The sequence below is a fragment of the Molothrus ater genome, chromosome 1 (genome assembly GCF_012460135.2).
Source record: "Molothrus ater isolate BHLD 08-10-18 breed brown headed cowbird chromosome 1, BPBGC_Mater_1.1, whole genome shotgun sequence".
Taxonomy (NCBI): Eukaryota; Metazoa; Chordata; class Aves; order Passeriformes; family Icteridae; genus Molothrus; species Molothrus ater.
In genome coordinates, this window is record NC_050478.2 from 97,396,137 (window position 1) to 97,420,182 (window position 24,046).

General features: G+C 35.7%; 1 protein-coding gene across 1 annotated transcript in view; it reads right to left on the reverse strand.

Moving 5' to 3' along the window:
- Positions 1 to 24,046, reverse strand: part of CCDC102B (coiled-coil domain containing 102B) — a 125,904-nt gene that overhangs the window by 77,765 nt on the left and 24,093 nt on the right. The window contains exon 4 of the mRNA XM_036395903.1: positions 22,073 to 22,177. Within this exon, the coding sequence (XP_036251796.1) occupies positions 22,073 to 22,177 (105 nt within the window). The remainder of the gene's footprint in view (positions 1 to 22,072; positions 22,178 to 24,046) is intronic.

The following is a 24,046-nucleotide window of genomic DNA, read 5'->3' on the forward strand; positions in this document are numbered from 1 at the left end:
AACAGTGCATATACTTGGAAATTGCATCCTTATTTTCTTATTTTTTTCTCATATGTCTCTTTAAAACAGTAAATATTGCTCGAAGGTTTAAATCCATTCAAACCCGTAGGAATAGAGCCAAAATGAGTAGGCGAGTCTTCCTAAAATTTTTCTTTGTTTTCCACATTTTTTCAATGAGCACATTTAGACTTTTGAGACAAACTCGTCCTTGTGGCTTTATTACTCCAACACCAGTCACAGCAAATTCCTTTCCAAGCAGTATCTTTGCACGATCTTAGAAAATTATTTATCTGTGGCCAGATGAACCTTTGCTTGTACTCCCAAGTCAGTTACTTTCTCTTATGGGTATCAGCTGAACCACTTCACGGCTTTTATGGGTCACCATGTGATCAGGATCTGCTGGGATATATTACAAATAGTGAAGTATGGGTTTAAATAAACTACCTTCAAAAGAATCCATGCACCTTGGGCCATTCAATTATAAGGATTTACAGCACTGTAGCAAATTTTCTTTAAGACTCCATGTTCCTCAGGCAGTAGAATTTTGAGAAACAGGAGTGTAGGACAAGGTACATAAAAACAACTAAATGTTATCACACACTGAAAGAAAGCATTTTAGACCAAAGGGAGAGATGATTTTTTTATTTGTTTTATTTTTAGGTAGGAGCTGGAAAACCAAAATGTGAGAAAGGCAAACTGTTCTACTGAAGCTGATTAGTTTCATAATGTATCTCTGAAGACATCACTGTCCATCAGTGTCCTTCAATGAAAAGTTAAAAAAGGAAAAATGGTCATTGAGTAGGGCTGCAGAACATCAAACCTTGCATATTCTAAAGAACAGGAGCATGGATAAGCTCATAGGGTTCCTTCTGGTACTCCATATTGAGTTACATTTCACTTTCAATTGTTCAGAGATTAAATTGTTATTAGTCTTTTTCTCCTAAATACTTTTAATGTATTAACAGCAAATCTGATATCTGATGCAACTTGATTTGGAACATGTCACAGTTTCACAGAATCACTAGGTTGGAAGAAACCTTTAATATAATCGAAACCATCCCAGCTAAATAGAATAAAAATTATAGTGTGTCTTTGCTATAGCTACCTGTCAGAGAATCAACAAGTAGCTTTCCAACTAATTTCATTTATTAGCCTTAGAAGCAGAACCCTGTTGTTCCCCCGCCACAAAACCACATGAAAAAACCCTAATCCAAACAAGAAATGAAACCCCAAATTTAAAAATCCACATAGTAAAGGGTGTCTACGTGGAATATATCTCAAAGTTTACATTGAGAGTGTGGTGGTGATGCCAGTCCATGTAGCAATTTGACCTTACTCATGGATGGCCACAGAATTTCTATTAACTCAGCAGTGCAATATCTCATGTCTTGTCTTGACCAGAATTGAGTTTAGCAATGTGAATACGATTTATGGCAAAGGTCTGACAAATCTATAAAGCTGATAAGTAGCAAACATTACCCCTATAGGTTACACTGGGGTTGGAGGAGGCCATCACAGAATGTAAACTAATAATTGCAAACTGCCTTCACAAACGGGCAAATGCAGTTTAGGCAGCAACCAACAAACAGAAGTCAAACAATTGCAGAGTGTTTGAAAACATTTTAAAAAAATCCCATGACAGACTCAAATCTGAGAAGGAAGAAATGCTCACCACCATCATAAAGTTCTTAATTTTAAAAAAATCAGGACCAATAACTTCCTGTAATCCTCCCCCTCCATCCCTCCTGAGGATGTGTACCAACCTAAAATACAAGGCTGACAGCAAAGATGAAAAAAACATCAGAGAAGTGGAAAACTTGAGTCATTTACATACTACAAATTTAACCATATTTCTACTGAAAGCTTTTCTTTATTACCTAGATATTTGTCCCGTAAATAGCAGCGTCATTGTAATTGAGATAGTAACTATGAATTTGGATTACACAATTAGACTTTAATTAGGTGAACTTTATAACATAATCCAAAGTGTGGATGTGCTTCCTGAATTCGTACCAATTTCATGTGATTCTCCTAATTTCAAGATATAGTCATTATGAACTCCTTTATTTATTTTATGTTTTCTTTCCTTGTCTTAGTCTGATACTGAAACCACTCCACAACATTTATCAAACACTCAAAAAGAAAATGCAACAAATCAGACACAACTTCAAAGCTTACTATGCTTGAAACAATACCCACAAAGTATGGTTTACTTAGAGTAGTGAAGTTCAAATCTTAAACAGAATGACAGTTAATTTTCAATGAAGAACATGATTAAACAGCACTTAACTAATGATTTCCTCTCTAATGTCTATTACTATGAGAGTAAAACAAAAACCAAGATTGATCAGGTTTGTGAAGAGACTACTTTATTTCTTATTCTACTTCTAATCCCTCTTAGATGAGAAGGAAAAACAGAGAACCCAGAAAAATTCAAATGAAGCATTCTTTGCTGTGGCTCAAGAAGTAAAGAAAGTTTGAGATGTCCTCAATGTTCTCATTGGTTTTAACGCAAATATCCATTTATGGTGCACAAACAAAAACCCCCAACATTTTTTCTTTCTTTATGTTTGATAGATATTCTATTATTAAGCTATTAATTTTGCAAACTGACAGATACTGCCAACCTAACCAGATGTTTTCTGCTTTATTCCACTCTTCTGATTTTGAGATGTGAAAAAGAATTTTGCACACTTACAGAAAATGCATAGCATGACAGCTGCATGTCCCTCAAAAATGGGAAGAGATGGGATTTAAGGCCTTTCCAGAACTCACTTGTTAGAAAAAAAAATTCTGAATGCTCTCGATACATAGTGAAGTAGGAAGTGAAATAACAGAGCAGAACTCTACTGGTATTTCATGGAATCTGTTTCTGTTGATGGTAGACAGAGAAAGAATAAAAATATTTTAAAGAACAATCTAAAATACTACAAAAGAGCAATAATTGACAGTGTTGGTTTTTTCTTCCTAATCTTGACAACAGAAGAAACAATCTTACTTCTAGACATAAGTGCCTGACATTGCAACTAAGACAGAACTATGGCAAACAAAGAAGGAATTATGTTGAAAAAGTGAATCTTCAAATATGATCAAGTAATTAGAGACAAAAATAATTTTAAAAAGACAAATTTTATCACAGAGAATTTGCTAGATAGGAAAGGAAGACAATTAACAGCAAGACAAGAAGCTCATTTTAACTTTTATTGTAAATTCTGTCTTTGCCACTCTCAAGTTTGTTAGATATTCAAAATACAAAATTTAGACAGAAACCAAAAATCTGTGATTTTTACTGCTATTAAAGTAAAATTTCAGCTCCCCTTCCCTCCTCCCACCCCCAGTATCACCCTTTTATTGTGCTATATTCTGAAAATATACAAAATCCTGAAGTGACAATGGAGATGCTCCATATAATTATTTTTAGGAGCATTTAATTTTTTATGTGGTTGAAAAGGGTTCTTGGGTGAATCAGGAACCCCATGATTGATAGAATTATTCTTCAAATTAGATTAAAATAAATATGTAAAATAAATATGCATTCTTGCTATTTGAATAGTAATAAATGAATTTACTGCTCTCTGTTTCCTTTAGCTTGGCCTTACTAAGACTGAATCAACTAGAATTATTATACTAGCCATTTTCTAATGCAATCTTCCTCAAATCACAAAACTTCTCATCCTACTACAATATGATCATAGTATTACCACAGACATCATAGATACAGACCAATAAAATATATTTTTTGCCTCTGTAACATATTGTAATGGAATGACAGTAACAGAATCTCACAGGATTATGCAGCCATCCTTAGCTACACAGAGAGATGGTACTTTTCCCCCTAGGTATTATTACATTGTTATTGTCACCATATGTTATGTGCAAAAAAAAGAGCAGATGGAATGTTTCTTTTTTAATAAAGATGGGTAAAGGAATCCTGGTCCACCTCCAGATTATAGCTAAAAGCTGTTCTAAAGGCTGTGAATCTATATCTGACAAAATTATTAGAAGCAAATGTCCAATTAGAAATGCATAATGATAGTTTCTCTGTAAACATAATTAAATAAGTATATATCATTGACATGGTTTAGTTTCACTCACTCTTTCTGTTAATCGCCTACATTTTATCAAAATAAAGAAGTAAAATAAACTATTGAAAGAGATCCTATCGACAGACAAATGATGTCTCATTTCAAGTAAAGTAAAACTGCATTAAATCATCCTCAAAAAAGAGATCAATGTAACCTGAAGAAATCTTTCATAGTTGTACTTGTTTTATTGGGACAGAGTTGATTGTCTCCATAGCAGTTCCTATGATGCTGTATTTTGAATTACTGGACAAAACAGAGTTGTGACATTAGCTGCTTCAGCTGTTGCTGAGCAGCACCTGCACAAAATCCCAGCCTTTTCTGCTTCTTGTGTTGCCTTGACAGCGAGGGGACTGGGGATGGGCAAGAGGCTGTGAGGGAACACAGCTGGGACAGCTGAACCCAACTGGACAAAGAGATTTCCCATACCATGTCATGCTCAGCATATAAAGCTGGAGGAAGAAGAAGGGAGGGAGAACAGGACATTCAGAGTAGGAAAACTACATAGCAAAAATCTGTTTTTTTCACCATTTACCTTTCTCAGGTAGACATACTGCCCTAATGTTCAGCAGCATGTAACAGATGTCCTACTTAGCAAATGAGTAGAACGAATTAAAATTTCCAAGTCAGCTCTATTGAGTATGATATTCACAGATGATAGGAGCACATTCAGGACAGGCAATACATTTTTCTCATGTCCGATTTACTGTGTGTGGTCAAACCAACAATGCAGAGTACTGTAGCACAATTTCTGCTTTTCCCAAAACCAGGGCACCACTGCACAAGTCTTATGAAGCTGATGTGCATAATGGACCTGCCCTGGACCTCAGGTTTTCAGTTAGGAAATTTTGTAATCTAGTCAAGATTTGTATTTTGAACAAGACCACTACCAAACATCTATTAACAAGACCTCTGAATTTCACTTGAATATAATTTCTGTGGGTGGGGGAGAGAAGAGATATGAGCTTAAACATCAGTAAGTTTTTTGCTTGCTTGTTTTTTATTTCAGCCTTGTACTGCATCTTGAGATGGCTGCTATCATACTGACAAAACCATTAGTTTTGCAAGTTACAGTTCTTCTGTAAATACAGTCATTCACATGTCATCATATATATCTAATGCATACATTAATCCAGCTCAGTTTACCAATTCCACACAGCTGCTGTATATTTATTACATACGGAAAAGTTAAAAGCGACATTCCCATCTAGATTGCTTGTGTAAGCAATTTCATACAGTTGTCCTAAATACACATTAGCACATTATATTAGCACAACATATTAATATATTCATACTTATTAATTTTTTTTAACATATTAAACTTTTCTGTCCCACTGATCATTGGAGTTTTGCAGTAAAAACATGGAAATGCTACCTGGCACAAAGGGTTAAAAAATCACCACAAAATGGTATAATTTTTATGTATTCCTAGAAGCAATTCAGTTAGCACAGTGTGGTGGAAAGAATTCACAATAAGCAATTTATGGAGCATATTCAAAACCAGGGTAATATTTCTATTGCAGCACTATTCTTCCCCCAGATCACCCAGAAGGTAACTTAAATATCTGTGCTATGAGAACTGTAAGGCATTTTTGACAGGTCTCCTGAGCAATTTACCCAAGGACTATTCTAAAGCAGCATAATTTTCCTGTCAACATTTGTTGGTATCATCGGGGCAGTTTTTTGCAGCAGGTTGGGGCAAAAGGTAAGAGGACACAATACAGAGAAAAAATAAAAAAGTTTTAAGATTAAACTATTGCAGCATTCCTCTTGTCTTGTGAGGACAATGCATAGAAAGATAGCACCGTATCATACATTTTTTTTATTTAGTATGCATGCTTTCCACCATTTCCCATATGTTTCTCACACCAAAAATTCCTTTTTGCCCAATCTAATATGGCCTATTTTTCCCCTTCTCAGTAGGAATTGTTCAATCAAACATTCAAATTCTGCTCAACCATTTCCTAGCATGCTAAGGACATACTTTCTACCATATATACAAGTAGGAATCAATAAATCAATGATGTTGAGAGGCAAAAAAAAAGGTAGATCTGCTTAATTTTTTTTTTTTTTGTAAAATCATCTAAATATTAAGGACTCCAAATAAGAAATAGACTATACAAGTACATAATTTCAACAACAAAAATTTTGAGTGAAAGGTTATATTTGCCTAGGGATATATTAGAAAAGGCCACCATATCACGGGTGACATTTCTAAATATCAATTTAGCTGATCTTATGAAACAGCTCCTCTTTCTCTGGAGCCAAACTCAACAAATACTCCAGTGCAAGTTCCTTAGCCCAGCAGCACTGTTTAAAAATAAGAAAAATACAAATTCAAATATTTTGTCCACAGTTGAAAGGTAGATAGGAAATACTGATTTACATACAGTATTTACTGTATGTAACACAGCCTACATGCTGGACTCTATCAGCCTGCTTCTACTAGTCCAAATCCACAGCTCAGTAGTTTATATACAGACCACTCATTTAATTTAAGATACTGAATATCTTAATATATAATAATTATTGTGTTGAAGGAAAAATACATCCGGTAGGTAAGAGATCACAACAGGCAGACAAGTGATTGCATAGTATCTATTTTAGTGTTCATAAAAAGCACCTGTAAAGACTTCTGGTTCTGTTATTGTGCTGATTTACTGCTTGAAGATGTAAGAAAGTTGAACTCACATCAATGTGCCCATGTTTTGGAACATGCCATGAACTGGATGGTTCACAATTTTCCTATGATTCTCCACCACTACAAAACATTATTGTTTCTATTTCTACCATTAGTATTTATAAAACCAAATTATATTTTTCTGTACTGGTCTCTACTGGAACCAGAGTCATTTAATAGCTTCATTAATGACAAAGATGAAGGAATTGAGTTCACCCTCAGCAAATTTGCAGATGACACCCAGCTGAGCAGTGCCGTTTACCCACCTGAAGGACAAGATGACATCCAGGAGGGAGCTGTACAAGCTCAAGAAGTGGGACAATGCAAATCTCATGACATTTAACAAAACCGAGCGCAAGGGGCTGCACCTGCGTCAGGACCAGCCCCAGTATCAACACAGGCTGTGGGATGAACAGATTGAGACCAGCCCTGTGAGAAGGACTTGGGGCTGCTGCTGGGTGAGGGGCTGGACATGACCCAGCAATGTGCTCCTGCATCCCAGAAAGCCAAATGTGCCCTGGGCTGCATCCAAGGCACCATGGCCAGCAGGGAGAGGGAGGGAATTCTGCCCCTCTGCTCTGCTCTGCTCTGCTCTGCTCTGCTCTGCTCTGCTCTGGTGGGACCCCACCTGGAGTGCTCCATCCAGCTCTGGGGTCCTCAACATGAGAAAGACATTGAGCTGCTGGAGTGAGTCCAGAGGAGGCCACCAAGTTCATTAGAGGAAAGGAGCTCCTCTCCTATGAGGATAAGCTGAGTATTTAATCTGGGAAAGAGAAGGCTTTGGGCTAACCTAATTGTAACCTTCCAGGACCTGAAGGGAGCCTACAAGAAAGATGGAGAGGGACTTTCTGCAGGGATGTGTAGTGACAGGACAGGAGGGAATGGCTTCAGGGTAAGTGGGTAGGTTTAGATTAGATATTCTGATAATTCTTTACTGTGGTGGTGATGAGGCACTGGGACAGCTTGCCCAGAGAAGCTGTGGAGGTCACATCCCTGGAAGTGCTCAAAATCAGGATGAATGGAGCTCTAAACAAACGAACAAAACAAACTGGTCTATTGGAAATTGTCCCTGACCATGGCAGTGGAGTTGGAACCAAATTGTCTTTAAGGTCCCTTCGACGTAAACCATCCTATGATTCTCTGATTCTATTATTCCATATATGCTACTTGGGAGTATGTAACATAGCTGTATTTTTTAATTTGCTTTGTCGTTCATATCAATGTTTTAGGATAAAAAAAATCCTAAATTTTGTTCCCTCCTTGGCTCACCCCTCTTCAGAAAACTTATTTTTACCTTCTATGCAGAAAAAATTCAAACCCCAAAGAAGCTTATTTAAAATAAAATGTACATTTACAACACACCAGCTAACAACTCTTTGTTTTCATAAAACAGCCTAAAGTGGAATGTGCTTTTAATCCAAACATGTTTACAATAATTTTTAAAGCTGTATTATTTTATAGCATAATTCTGTTTTCTTCTTCTTGGTTCAAAGCAAGAAGCCTCAAATAAGTAAAAATTTTTACTGTGTCTAGTTTTGTATGACTATTTATGCATTTAAACATTTAATAATTTGGAGAATACAAAGAACAAGTGAAGTCTTGGCGTACAAGATTGAACACCAATATTTTTTAAAACTCCATTTAAAATATTACATTGTTTTAATTATAGATATTTTGGAGGGTTTTTTTTCATCAATTGATTCTTTTTTATTTTTTCAGTATGTGAACACATTTTTATAATGGACAAAACACAAATGCGTAGTATAAATATACCTACTCAGAAAATTATAAAAAATATATAGAATATATTTTATTTTTCCAAAGTACTGTATGCAAGTTAGGGAATCAGATCCAGTATTTAGAGAAAAATCTTGTTTTCTTTTTTTCTTTACAAAGAAAAAACAGAGTTGTTCTTTTTTTTTTCCATGTGAAGAATAAGAAGAATTTGAAACTATTTCTAGACATTTCTCCTCATAAACTCCAGTTTTCACAACTTCTCTTTGATTGGCATTTGACCTTCAGCATTCCAAAGTGTAAAACTTCTGCTTCATGCACATGATCCTGATTGGTTCTTGTGAAATTTAATATAGGCTTATCCTGAAGCATTTGATTTAACATTTCTGTGTGAGTTGCATCCACTGTTCGGTGAAATTAACTTATCTGCATTTAGAAGCTAGTAAGCACCACACACTCAGAAAGGTCTTAAAAACCTCTTGTGATTTGTCATCATGTATTTAGGTCACTAGTAATAAATTCTTTTTAAAAAAATTAGAGGCTAAATTGCGTTACCTGAAACATTTCAGAAAAATAAGCACTTGCAAGAAAATAGTTTTTGCTTGGATAAGAACTAGTTAATATACTGGAAAAATTACTAGAAATTCAGAAAACATATTTTCCAACCCTTTGTTACCTAATCACTTAGTAGTCACAATGGTGTCAGGGCATATAGTTTCTTTAACATTTTTCTATTCCTATTTCAGGGGATGCATACATTCATCAAAAAAATCCCATAAGCATTCAAGGCTTTTTATTATCTCCCCTATCCTTCATCTTTTAGTATGAACACCACAATTTTTTTTACATTATTGAAGCTTTTATTACATCTTGATGGAAACAAATGGAACAGTTTATAAGCTACAAGATTTTTGTGGAGCATTGTGAAAACAGAAAAGAGTACAGTCAAATCTAGCTTTGTTGGGAAATAAAAAAATTTAAAATGTCTCATTATTTTTCTCTAGGACCTTATGTTCTTTCTCTTTATAGGACATTTTCCTAAAATTTTTGAATTTATGGAGTCAGTATTTTTTAAATAATAAAGATTATTCTTGTATATAAAATGAAATATTTTATTTATTAGACTTAAGAAGTCCCAGTAAGGTCAATGAAAATAAAGTTTCCACTCAGCACAACCATGAGTTTCTGAAACAAACAGAAACATCAATAGCTTTCTTCACCTAATCAATGCAGACAGATTGATTTTTCAGAAGGCAGACTATTAGGTATGTCTGAGTACCATGACCTTTCAGATTTTACCAACAATATTCTTCATGTAAATTGATCTGCCTTATACCATGGGAGCCAGGGATGCAGAACTGCCAAAAGCATTAACTTCCACTTAGTTAGCTGGAAATATTACTTACGAAAAAGCACCTTCTTCAATCATGGTGTGCCGTGTGATGAGTTGTAAATGTCTAAGACAATTCAGAACTGCAGATACCTTTCCACCTAGTAATCATAAAATCACAAGAGTGTGAATGTAGAGTAATTGATTTAAACTTATCAGTTCTAGGCCATTAGACTTGGTAAAAGGTATTTCCACTCAACTATATAGGAGCCCATTACAGTCATTTCCATTTGAAGGTCAGCCATCACCAGTGTTGACCTTCAACATGACATAAAAGTTATTAATTGATTAGTTTACCAGAACAACGAACAATCACAAAAAAATAACAAAAAAAACCCAAAAAACACCAAAAAAAACCAACCCCAAAAACAAACTACCAAAACAAATCAAGCAAAAAACCCCATCCACAAATAAACCAACAAAACCAAAAAAACTCATAAAAAACAAAACAAAAAAGCAACCTCACATTTAATCAATCTAAACAGAAGAAACTTATTATTTTGGTGAATTCGGCTGGGCTGAAACTATCACTGTTCAACAGTTTTACAGCCTCAGCCAAGTTCTAATTCAGATACAGTCATTTGATGCTAAGTGATGGACAGAGGGGCTCCAAGGGCAGAGGCTGGGCTGCCTGGGCTTTGAGCCAATTTAGAGGCAGTATAGCTGAGGGCATGCCCCTGCTCCCCTTTTAGAAAGGGCCTTAAATAAAGCTTGGACAAAATGCTCTGCTGGAAACCAAAAGTAAGTGCTGCTCAGCTCCTGACTCTGTTTCCCTTAGGGAATGGGTGCCCCTCTGACATATTGGAGTAGAGGTTAACATACTGGTTTTGATGCTGACACCGAAATTACACTAGTGCAACAGAAGAGGAATTCTGGATTCTAAATACTTACAGCCATTACAACAGTGGCAAAAAAAAAGCAGTCTCCAGAGAGTAATCACTTGCAAAATTACAAGGACCTCTTGCAAATTCTAGGACGGTAAGAAGTTTTCTAAGATAACATTTGTAAGGGTATCTACAACCTGCTTAAGCAAGGTATGAAACAGTCTATTAAATATCTGGCACTAAAGAAATTGCATCTTCCAACATGGTCGCAATTCATTTGTATTACACATTTGATAATGTGAAAATAAATATCCTTATTTATTTATTTATTTAAGATGTATGGCTGAGAGCTGAGAGTAAAGATTTTTTTATGTTATCTAAGAATTCCTGCTAAATGACTACATGATTGATATTTCTGTGTGTCGATAATAGGTAAAATAATGTTGAAGACTATTTATTTTCCTTTGCAATTATATGTCAACACAGCTTGAGAATGTCTTGAAATTGTTTTTTAACGTATTCACTTCCCAACTATAATTAAACAAAGATACTAGAAATATTCGATGTTATTCCCTTACAAAAAAAAAAAAGGTAAATTCTTTCACAATTTTTTGCAATAAGAAGTGCAGTTTCAGCCTATAAGAAAAGAATATCCTTAGTATCATCAAGTAGAAATAAAATTCTGGTCAAAGCATCTAAAAAAAAAGAAAAAAAAACAGAAAAAAAGGAATTTGCCTTTAGGTAGAGAAATAACTTTGGTCACCTTACATAAACTATTATTCTCCTTCATCACAAATTTTCTGGAACAGAGAAAGGCAAAGACATCAATATTCCTAAATGGAGAAAAGCAAAGCATATGGAAGAGACGAGGTCAGACAAGAGGTGTTCAAATCCATAGACAAGTATTTATGCTGTTAGGGCACTACCTGTCTTCATTGAATCTTGACAAAATTACCTTAAATAATAACAAAATAAAAGCTGTTATTTCTGTTCTCTTCTTTGGCACAGGACTAAATTATTCTGAAATTCTCAAGTGACAAAGTATTGTGATTTTTTTTTTTTTTAATAAGGTCTAATGAAGAAATACTAGACTATTTCCACTATTTTCAATTAGATTTAGATTACTATTTCCCTATAATCATAGAATCATAGAATGGTTTAGGTTGGAAGGAGCCTTAAACATCATGTGATTCCAAACCCCTGGCTTAGACAGGGACATCCTTCACTAGACCAGGTGGCCCAGAGCCCCATTCAACCTGGCCTTGATCATTTCTGGGGATGGGGCAACCGCACTTTCTCTGGGCAGCCTGTTCCATGCCTTACCACCCTCATAATAAAGAATTGCTTCCTAATATCTAATCCAAACCTACTCTCTTCCAGTTTGAAGCCATTCTGCTTTTTTCTGTCACTAGGCATCCTTGTAGAAAGTCCTTTCCTATCTTCCTTGTAGGCCCACCTTAGATACTGGAAGGCTGCAAGTAGGCACCCCGGAGCCCACTCTTTTCCAGCTCTGAACAAACTCAGTTCACTCAGCCATGCCTCGTAGAAGAGGAGCTTCATCCATCTGATCATGGTGGCCTGGGCTTGCCCCAACAGCTCAATGTCTTTCTCATGTTGAGGACCCCAGAGCTGGATGGAGCACTCCAGAGGGATCTCACCAGAGCAGAGCAGAGGAGAGCGGCAGAGTCCTCTCCCTTGCTGTGCTAGCCATGCTGCTTTGGATGTAGGACATTTGGCCTTCTGGGATGCAGGAGCACATTGCTGGGTCATGTCCAGCCTCTCACTCAGCAGCAGCAGCCCCAAGTCCTTCTCACAGGGCTGGTCTCAATCTGTTCATCCCACAGCCTTGTTGATACTGGGGCTGGTCCTGACGCAGGTGCAGCCCCTTGCACTCGGTTTTGTTAAATGTCATGAGATTTGCATTGTCCCACTTCTTGAGCTGGATATACTGGGATAAATAAGTAAAAGAGGAAGGGAGGAAGGGATTAATGAGTAAGAGAAGAAGGGTGGAGGAGAGGAAGGGAGGGAGGGAAGAAGGAAAAGGAAAGAAAGAAGGAATAAGAAACATTATGAAGGTTGACATAGAGACATATTAATACACAAACTTGGCTAAAAGGGTTAGAAAGTGCGAGCAGATCAGGGACAGCTGAGCCATGATCTCTTCAATGAACACAATAACCCAAGATAACTGTTCTGAAAGAAATGGGCTATGCATAGCACGGCAAGGCAAAGCACAAAATATTCCAAAGATCTACTGCTGACTGTTTAAAGAACTGAAATGTCCAAATGTCAAAAATGTTCAAATCCATGAGCATGGATTTTTGAGACAGATACTGCTGAGGAACAATTCCTTTTGTTCTTTTTCCAAGACTGTTAAAAGACATCCCAAATTGAAGGCTGAATTAGCCTCTCCTTACTTTTTAATTTTTTTTTATTTTTCTTAAAAAGTAATTTGAATCACAGAATATCCTTAGTTAGAAGGCCCCCACAAAGAAAAGTCCAACTCCTTTTCTTGTAACAAGTGAATTTGAAAGTCGGCTACTTCAAAGAAGATGGAGTTTAATCAGAGGAAGTATTTTAAAATATTCAGTAACTGTAGCAAGGTACCTTGCCAACTGAGACAAGCTTTCAAATATTTCACACAGGGCCAAAATTTCTATGTAACTGAAAAGATTAATCACTGATTAATCAGATTTGACAGGCTGGATTCAAAGGAATGAAACTTGAACAGAGCATTGGCACACTTGGACGCACATTTTCCCCTTTACCAAATGACAACTTAATCATGAGACAAAAGAAAAAAAAACCCTAGTAAAATTCCTGACCTTCTATTAACAGCAATAATGTTAAGAAAATATTTTAGGAATTAATAAAATGAGGGCAAAAAGAGAATTAAAGATCAGGATTTTATCTTATTACAGATTTTGGGAACAATTTGAAAGCATATTCAAATCTGACAATAGAGCAGAAGAAAGTTAAATCAATTTCACATACATATATTCTAGGATAGGGTTTACTGTGCTTATTTCATAAGGGAACTATATAAAATATTATTTCACATGAATAGTGTAATTATCTTTTTACAAGGGGGAAAAATAGATCTTAAAATCTGGCAGTACTTTTATAAAGATAACTAGTAGAAGCCAAATAGGATAGGAGGAATAACTTGCAGAAATTATAAAAACTATTATTAATTCTTTTTCTAACAAATCAACAGCAAGAAACTTCATAGTCTATTGACAATTACATAAACATGAGTTTCCTCTGTATTCACATGGGAGAAGCATGGAAATAAATAATTCTGTGCCCATATTTTATATACATATATATGCGTTACATCAGAGGATCTATCTCAAACTGAACATTGTCATAAATCAAGAAGACAAAATGGGTAGTTAAAAATTCCGGGGATGAGATATCAGACATTCAAGAATTCAAAAAGCCTAGGAAACAGCTAACACAAGGACAATTTTTAAAATGCTTCAAGAGGGTATAAAAAAGCCCAGAAAGAACTGATATTGACACTCTTAGTTACAAATAAGATGAGGCATGGGCAAATATGATTTATTGAGGAAGAATCAAAACAATTTTTATTCAAAAAATCTTAGGTCTTACTAACTTATGCCAGTTTTCTGAATGAGTCAATAAACACTCTGCTAGATCAGAGGTCTTGGCAGGCCTTCAAATGGTATTTAACAAAGATCTTCCACAATGATTCTTAGAGAAACTTAGCTGACATAAAAAAAGGCCCTTACGTACAGGAATACCTAGTTACTAAATTAGGAAAAATAAGTGAGAAGGGAAAGAAGAGAGGAATAATTGAGCAGTTTCCATGGTATTGGAAGATCATATCAGTGATGGTGTGAAGAAAGAGGGAACTGAATTCATTTTCCGTTTCAGTATCATGAAAATGTAAAAGTAGATGTAAAGAAAACAATGTAAATATTTTACTAATGTGCAGCTAAATTTACAATTTTTTATGACAGGGCATATTGGATGTTAAAAATTAACAGGTGCTCCAAAAAATTATCAAAAAAAAATTCAGTAAGAAGCATTAGAGTTGAAAAACACTGAGCTCATTCTGGAAACTTCTAAGACATGAGTTGCTAAGAGCCCATGACAGTTCTCTGAGACAGTATTCCTGCTGCTCTTAGTAAGTATTCTGTACATATCCATTTTTGGTCAATGTCAGAAATGGGATATAGGGCTAGATGAACTTTTATTCTGATGGCCTTCAAATACTCTCATGCTACTCTGCAAAAAAAAAAAAAAAAAAAAAAAGTAACTGGCTTTAGTAAAGCAAGCTTTCCCTACTGACTGGAAAAAACAGGGAGGGAGGTGGTGCAACAGGGTTGGGAAACTACAGAACAGTACTAAAGATATTATCCTTCAGTGAAATAAAAGTGAAATAAAGTGCAATAAAAGTGAAATAAAAATACTGTTCTAAAAAGAAAGAATAAATATAGAATAGCTAATTATACACATGCATCAAAAAAACATATAGCTTTTCTGGTTTCCATTATCATGATAAAATGTGTAATTAAAAAATATTTGTAAGAGCTTTGAAAAATGTATCATTACAATTTACAGGCCCATTCAAGAAGTTAGAAAATGGGTGATAAAATAATAAAGTTAAATGAAAAATTTGAAGCATATTAATGCTCCTAAAGTTATACCACTAGTCAGATGCAAATGAGAGATTAATTTTTAAATCTGTTCTTGAACTTTCAGCTTTTCTTGTCAGGAATTCTGAATTTAATATCTTTGAAACTGGAGACAAATTGGTGAGAAAAGTACGGTGCTGAGTGTTGATCCATAACAGTTTGTAATCCAGTAAATTTTTCTCTGTCTTTCATTAAATATCAGCATAATTTGCTAGAGGAAACATATCTGTAAAGCTCTATTTTTATTAGTTTTAGCCCTATAATTTAGAAAATTTTCTAAGGAATTTAAATGAGCATTTCACCAGAAAGTAATTAGAAAACAAACATATAATAACAACAGTACTTCATGATGTAATTCTGACAAAATATATTGTGTTTTAGAAATCCATTTAGGGAGCAAATTGTGCAGCTTGTACTGTTTTATCATTGCAACAACCAGCCCCAGTGGTTTTTTGTTGAAACAAATTTATTTCTCCACTGGTTGAACAGTGCTAGATGAATATCAAAGGGTTTAACAATATTACCATAATTACATCTCTTCTCAAGTTTTGTTCTGATGAAGAATAAAAAATAAATACAACTCAGTCCAAGAGATCCGTGACAGAAAACCAGGAATGAAACACGTGGCAATTAATATAACCCCTAAGTATTTAAATTCCTCTCTTATCATCCAGGTAAATCATAAAACTCCTCCTCTGTACTGTGGTGCCTTCTCAAAATGCATCCGTCACTCCCCAGCCATTCAGAGAGTGCACAGACAGATCACATCTACACACTCTCTGAATGTGCTCACTGTTGACAAGGAAGTAGTTTGCAACTCCTTTTGCATTTGGCCCTACTCACACCCTGAATTCAGCACAGCAGAAGTTGGTAAACAGAGCAGAGCAGCAAAAGTTCACATAAAAATGACAAAACATAAACACAGGAGTCAAGATTTTTCCTGCTGCTGTGGCCCTTAGTCCACATGTGGCATTAGGCCATCCCAAAACCTTTAATGCTCCAGCCATCTCCACTCTCTCAGGGCTTAGAGCAAGGACTGTCAATACCTGAAGTAGAAATTCCCACATGGTTTCCTTTAGAAAGAATTAATGTGTACAAAATCAGTCCGAATTAAAGCAATACCAATTCAAGTGGGGATGATGAAAGAATTTGTCTTAAAGTCACATTTTGTCTTTTAACCAAAATGTAAAGGTATGTTTATGCAGCTGAAGCAGTTTTCATCTTATCTTGCTCCATTTATTTTTCTTGACTGCTTCTTAAATTTGATTTTTCAAATGAATTTGCAAAAGCTGTTTTAATTAATAACTTGTGATACGTGATACATTTCTGGGGAGCTCAGAGTAATAAGGCTGAGTAATAAGTAATAAAAGTGTGCTGCTTTAGTGGTCTAGCCTTTATTAAAAAATAAATCTGGAAGTGAGTACAGTTGTGTTATAACTTCTTTAGAGATGTGCAGAGAAAGAGGGTTTTTATTTTGTATTTTTTTTCTTAATTTGATTTTTCTCGATCTTAAAAAAAAGGGAATATTTGAACTTTGATTTCTTGCTGAACTAAAAATATAGATTTAGGGCGCAGCAATTTAGTCTTATAGCCTTTACTAGTTTTGTTTTCTTTTTTAGTTAAAGCAAGGAAGAATGTCATTCACATTGTTCCTATTCCTACAGCAAAACTTTGTATCCATAAAAATTAGAGTTTACACAGTGATAGTGTTAGGAGGACTTCCTGGCTATGAAGCAGATGAATTATTTTCTGCATATAAGAAAACCATCATTAAATACCTATTATAATTAGGAAGAACCTAGGAAGTACCCCTTTGATTTCTAAGGGGTACTTAGAAATGTACTTACCTTTCATTTCTAAATGTACTTAGAAATGTACTTACCTTTCATTTCTAAGAGAGGAAAGGAAAGGGTCTAAGGGAAAGGAGACAGTGGATAATCTTCCTATATTTTAAAAATGCAAGGAAAATCAACCTCATTGAAGTTGCATCATTAAAAGCAACTTTTGCCTGTGAAATGTGAGGAACACATCCACTCTGACACTATGATGGGATGACCTTGACTGAATTCCAGATGCCCACCCAGCTGCTCTTTCACACCTTTCCTCTACAAGACAGGAGTGGAAAAGAAGAGAGAAGGTTTCATGGATTGAGATAAATTTACTTCACAAAAATAGACTTGACTAGGGGAAAATTAAATATATTACCTGTTATAAAAATAGAGTAGAATGGTTAAAAACAAAGAAAAAACTAAAATAATCTTCCTTCTCAGCCTTCCTGTCAGGCTCAACATCACTTCTTTACTCATTTTCTCCACTACCTCTTCTGTCTATGCACAAAAGGGGAATGTCAGGATGCATTCTTCTCTCTGATTCTCTTTTCTCCTCACGTGTTCCCCTGTATCAGAGTGAGGGGTGTCACTCCCATGGGATACAATCCTTCACAAACTGCTCAAGCATGGCTTCTTCCTGCAGGCTACAGTTCTTCAAGGACTGGTTGAGGATGGGAGCCTTCTATGCAGTAAGACTTTTAAGAAAGACTGTTCCAGAGTGGGGCCCCCGGGGTCTGAGATTCCTGCCAGGAGCCTGCTCCTGCATGTGCTCTCACAGGCTGCACTTTCCTTCGGAGCACAGGCTCCAGCAGAGGGTCAGGCATGGACAGTAAGATGGCCATTTGCTCCACCATGGACCTCCAGGGCTGCAGGGGAACGGCTGCCTCACCTGGGTCTGCACCATGGGCTGCAGGGGAATCCATCCTCTGGCTCCCAGAGAACTCCTCCCCTTCCTGATTCACTGACCTTGGTGTCTGCAGGGTTGTTTCTCTCACATTGGCTCAGCTTTGGCCAGTGGGCTTCCTTTAGAGCCACCTGGAGCTGCTTGTGTCTGGGATGGGGGAGCCTCCTAAGCTCTTCTCACAAAGCCCACAAATGTACAGGTTTTTTTGCTAACAACATGATAACCTTATCATATTATAGATAGAAATCAAACTTAAAATAAAAATTATTTCACACATCCACAAGTTCCACAATTCAATATTCAGGTCCACTGAATATTCCATTAATTTAACATGTCCATGAACATATTCCATTAATTTAATATTTCATAGCCAGCTATTTACCATAATTATTAGAGATAATACAAAAGAATAGTGAATATTCCTCAAAATTAATTTATAAGTTTGTTTCAAGGCCATATTCACAGAAGAAAGAGAAAATGTTTTTCCATAAAAATCGTGTTTTGGGTATTGACTTATACCATCAACAAGGCGGGTTTTTCATGCTATCCTTTCCTAGATGAACCAGCTAGATCCATTTAGTATTTGTTATCATGATATCAGTCAAATAATACATCTATTAATTTAAGTGGTATTTTCCATTTCAAGAAGTACAATCAATAAAACTGCACAGCAACAATGTCTGGTCCCAATTGTTTCATGAATTCTGTTCATCTTGTACAACAGAAGTTAACCTTTCAAAAACTGCATGTGGAAACATTTTAAACCAACCTACTGACAGCTAAGAATAATATTAAGGACTTACACTTTTTGAAAGACATAATTAATATTACATTATATATTCAGAACTTCAATCTACATGGTTTACTACTATGAGTGGCAAGAGATAGCACAAATTCTATGTCCTATGGAGGTATGTATACATATTAAAGAGCAAGATAACTGTCACCATGAAACTGTTTAGACAAGGATGTAAGGATTTAATTTCTGTGTATTGATACCATGTTTTAATACTACTAAAACCATTACTAAATAAAAAATGTTGCAATTGTTTGCTTATATCCTCAAAAAGTACAAATCAGCCATATATCAGTTAATAACACTGAATATGGTTTTAAACAACTATAATGGATGATCCAAATAATCTCACAAATAGAAGTTTTGGAAAAAAAAGTAGAATACTAGACAACTGTGTCTTGGTTTGGGATTCATTCTACAAAAAATTAGCTGTATGTCTTATGTCTACTTGCTGAATAAAGCCATAATCATACACATAAAGATGCACAAAGACCTTTAAATAGCTTTAGTTTCAATTTCTGCTGACCTAGATATCTAACCATCACCCACATTACAGCAGTCATTCTTTTTTACTACTCTAACCCTGTTTATAATGTTATTTTATTTGAACTTGAAGCTACCATCCCAGAAATAAAAGGGTCTTGAACTAGAAGTCAAAGCAATTGTTTTCAGGTTATTTATAGTATTAGAGAAAATCAGAAACAGTCTCAGAATTTAGCAAGGTTCAACAATGACATTAGGATGCGTCTACAAAGGAGTAGACAGGTTCCACCTAAATTGAGTTAGGATGGAATCCTTGAAAAAGGAACACTTTCCTTTCTTAACACCTGTTTTCCATTTAATAGCAGCAAGATTAACTTTCTCATTAAGGGTTTGCCACAGCACTTTAATCCTGTTGCTCTTTAATTTTACTCCTGTTGTCAATGGGTGTTGGGTGTTACAGGAGACCTTTTGGTGGTCACAGAAGTTTTTGGTGGTACCACTTGCTCGCTGCAGCCAGAGGCCAGGAACCTTGGACACAGTTAGAAGAATGCTTAGGATTCTTTGCCAGACTCTGGCTAGGAGATTTGGCTGGAAACGCTGCTGAAGACTGCAAGAGACCTCAGCCTTGGGGATGATGAAGGGCATGGTTCCCAGCCTAAATGGAGCCTGAACACATCACAGCGCTAATTCACAGCTCTGGAGGGAAAATGCTCCTATCAAGGTCTTGCTGTGTCCCTCTGAGGTTGGGGCAGGCAGGGGCAATATCCTTGCCTGTAGGTGCAATCAAGAAGTTCTGTTAAGTTGAAGGGGGCCAACAAGAACCTTGTGAAATTTAGCAGTGACGAAGTCTTACACCTGGGAAGGAAGAGTCCCTTGCAATGACATGGTGATGTTTTTTCCAAAGCAGCTGTTGCTTAGAGACTGGCTAGGTGGTGGTGTTGGTCCCTTCTTCATCACTTGGTTTTTTTTCCTTTCTTTTCCCTTTTCCCCCTTCCCAGTTATTAATCAGTCTCTATCTCAATCCGCAAGTTTTTTTCTCAATTTTGCCCCTCCAATTCTGTCCCCCAAGACACTGCTGGGGAGTGAATGAGGCTGGGTGGGAGCTTCACTGCCAGCTGGGGTCAAGCCATCACAAACCCACTGCCCAGAGTAGGTCATGCAGACCTGGATGTTTTTGAGACCTCACTAGACAAAACCTTGCATAACTCAATCTGACTTCGGAGCTGGTCTTGCTTTGAGCAGGAGGTAGGACTGAAGATCTCATGAGGTTCATTCCAGTCTGACTTTCCAGTGATTCCATGTTTTGCAGTTGTTGTAAATCAGACATAGGGGTGCTTTACTAATGGAGAGAGCTGATACTAGCAGAGAGAGTTGATCACAGATATCTAATAATTGTCTATGCAACTAACTGTTTTTTAAAACAAAACCAAACACATAAACAAGCCATCACAGACATACAAGAAACAGAGATTTGAAATATAGTAATATGCCTAAGCAGATGAGCCTCTTTCTGGCCATATCTCCAACCTCAAGTTACTCGCATTACAAATAAATCAAGAAAATACTGATGTGATATGGTATGATATGTTATCATAAAATAAATAATATTAAAGAAAAGCTAAAACCCGTTGTATGTTATGTAATATATGTTAGAAAGGTAGGCTTATATGCATGAGCTTCCATTTGCTATTACTCAGTCATGATGGAAACAGAAAAATCCTATGATTACATTTAACAGCTACCAAGTATAAAACCTCTCTCTCAGTCTTTCCCAAGAGAAATTACCTAGTTACTAAACCTAGATCTAGTTACTTAGCTGTCATTATTCAGCAGCAAATGCACATAAATTAGATGAAATGATTTGTTATTCAGGCAAATAAAAAAAAGATGCTGTTTCTCACTACACACTTCATAGCATCGGATACATACATTTAGTGATTGATTGGTGAGTTTGAGGGCCTTTTTGCTTTCTCTTTTCTGAACTTTCAGAGTCTCAATGAAAGTGGGAGCCTTCTGGATTACTATTTAGTTATCAGCATTAAGATCCATAAAATAAAGGAAATATGCTCAGCTAAGGGTCTTTGAATAAATTATCAAGCCATTTTCAGCAGGACAATAAATGAACAGATCTTTGGAGGCACAAAAAAATAGGGAATAGGCACTTCTTTCAGTTCTCCCTCTCCTAAGAAGAGATTTGATGCTCAACAAGACAGGGAAATGATTTGTCTCACAGTTATGTTTTTGCTTTGACCTTCATCAGAACTCTGTGGCTTGCAAAGCTCACTTAATCTCTTCTGTTCCTCCCAGTCTTCACTTTTGCTTCCTAGTCTTGTTATACTTGTCATTTCTCCCTGCACCTTTTAAAAATGAACAGAAAATATTTTCTGTTTCTGTACCCTACAGAAATTCTAAGCCACTGAGGTCCAATTGCTCAAGTCTGGGATGCAGTAAGGGCTGCTTTCTCTGGTATAATCTTTGCTTTATGGACACTTTTTGACATTTTGAAATAGTAATTTTGGGTGTGAATGCTCCCCAAATAATCCAACTGAGTAATAATACTAAACTAAGTAAAAATAAGCTGATATTTACCAAAAGCCTACTTGGTGTATTTTAGTGATCACAACTCAATTTAGTTAGTATTGCTTTATTTTTTTTTTCATCTCCAGAAGTTCCTAAATTTCTTTACCTGCATTTTGAGTTTTCTGGTCTCTTCTTCCAAACTTTGTTTTTCTTCTTCTAGTTGCTCTCTCTTTCCCCATTCAGAGGCATTCTCACACTGCATTCTTTCCATCTGGGAAGGTTGAGGGTAGGAGGAAGAATAACCAAAAAAGAAAGAAAAAGAAAGAGGAATAATCTGATTAAAACCCCCTGGTTTTCACTGGGTGAGGCAAATGGCTTCAACTCAGAGTAAGGTCGGCACCTTAGAAATCAGCCCAAGGTGTAAGTCTTCCGTGTGTCATAAAGTTAAATATTTTAATTTGAAAATGACCAAGACAGTCAATTGCTCATCAAATGTACCTTCAAAAAAGTAAAGCATAGATAATTTTTTATACAGTAACTGGTAACAAAATCCTATTCTTTTCCTGCTATTTCTGGAAAAATAGTATTGAAATAATAATAAAGTCTTTCAAATAAAACTGAGATTGATTTTGGCTTGACAATGTCAAAGTTCACTTTTTATTCTCTAAAATCAGCATGTTTTCTTCTGTTTACAATTTAGAAGGATTGTAATAAATGTTTATTAAACTGAAGAAGTTCTAAAGTATACCTTCAGTGCTACATACAGTTATCCTCATAATCAGAGGAAAGATTTTTAAGTTTTCATGTTAATCTCTTTCTTGTGGTCATGATTAATAGTCTTAAGTGAAATATTATCTTTTATGGCCAATGCTGTAAAGTTATTTTAGGATAACTTAATGAATCTTTTCATCAAATCCTTATATAGGACAAATTAAATATATCAACAAAAAGACACCTTTCTAAGTCACATAGAGTAATTATCAAAGACCTGATATATTCTTCAGAGACAACTACATAGAGGTTTTTGTCAGGGCTGCAATAAATACTTCTCAGACTTCAAATGAAAATATTGTAAAGTGAATTTATGTTTATAACAAAAAACAGGTACTTATCAAGTACTAATGGAAATTTTTTCAGAAGAACTATTATTGACAAGTACTTACTGTTAACAAGTTATTATTAACTGGTTCTTAACAGGAGATTAAAAGAAACTAACATAGATTAAAAATTGTGAAAATAAAAGGTTCCAGTTCTTTTGATTGAGGTGAAAAAGAAGAGAATTGTGAATATGCTAAATAAAAGGTCAAAACTTTAAGAGCTTTTTACAATTTTAAGTTCTGTGAAAACTAAAATCAATGGTTTGATAAAAATGGTGACTGAAAACATTGTAAGACACTTCTTCATTGAAGAAACAGGATATCTGTGCCAACAAGGCTTTAGAAAGTGCCATAGAGGTGTGCTTTTTAAGTTCTATTGGTTACTTTTATTCTAAAATCAATTTCTGGCAAATAATGAAAAGATTCTGAATGTAGAGCAAAGAGAATGAGCTGTTACAGCATAATTCTGATCCTATGAATAGTGACAATGTCATTCTCTAGCTAAATCAAATTGCAAACTTGTCTGTTCCCACCTTATTTCTGAGTAAAGAAAAACAATTGGAAATCAAATAAAGTTAAAGAAGCTCATTCAGATTATCAGAAGACAGTAAAAATGATTGTTCCACTCTGCTCTGTATTGGTGCTGCCTCGCCTTGAGCACTGTCTGCAGTTTTGGGCACAGGTCATCAAAGTATTTGTGTGGGTCCAGAGTGATAGACTACAAGTTGCTAACTCCAACACACAAGTAAATGTTTGATGCTCACTTGTTCCCAATGAGGTCTTTAAAATCTATCCACTGAATTTCTGTACAATACTTGGAAATTAAGGAATCAGATACCCCTATTTAGCAGCAAATATTATTTTTTCCCCACCAAAGTTATGCAAGTTGTTTGAATACTTTCTACTGGACTAAAAACACATGCCCCATATTTTTTCTTAAATAAAAATGCAGGCATATTTATTATTACAAGTATCCATGAAAATTCCAGAACATGAGAAACCCTGTCTTCTTGCAAAGCACCTGCCAAAATACAGAGCTGAAA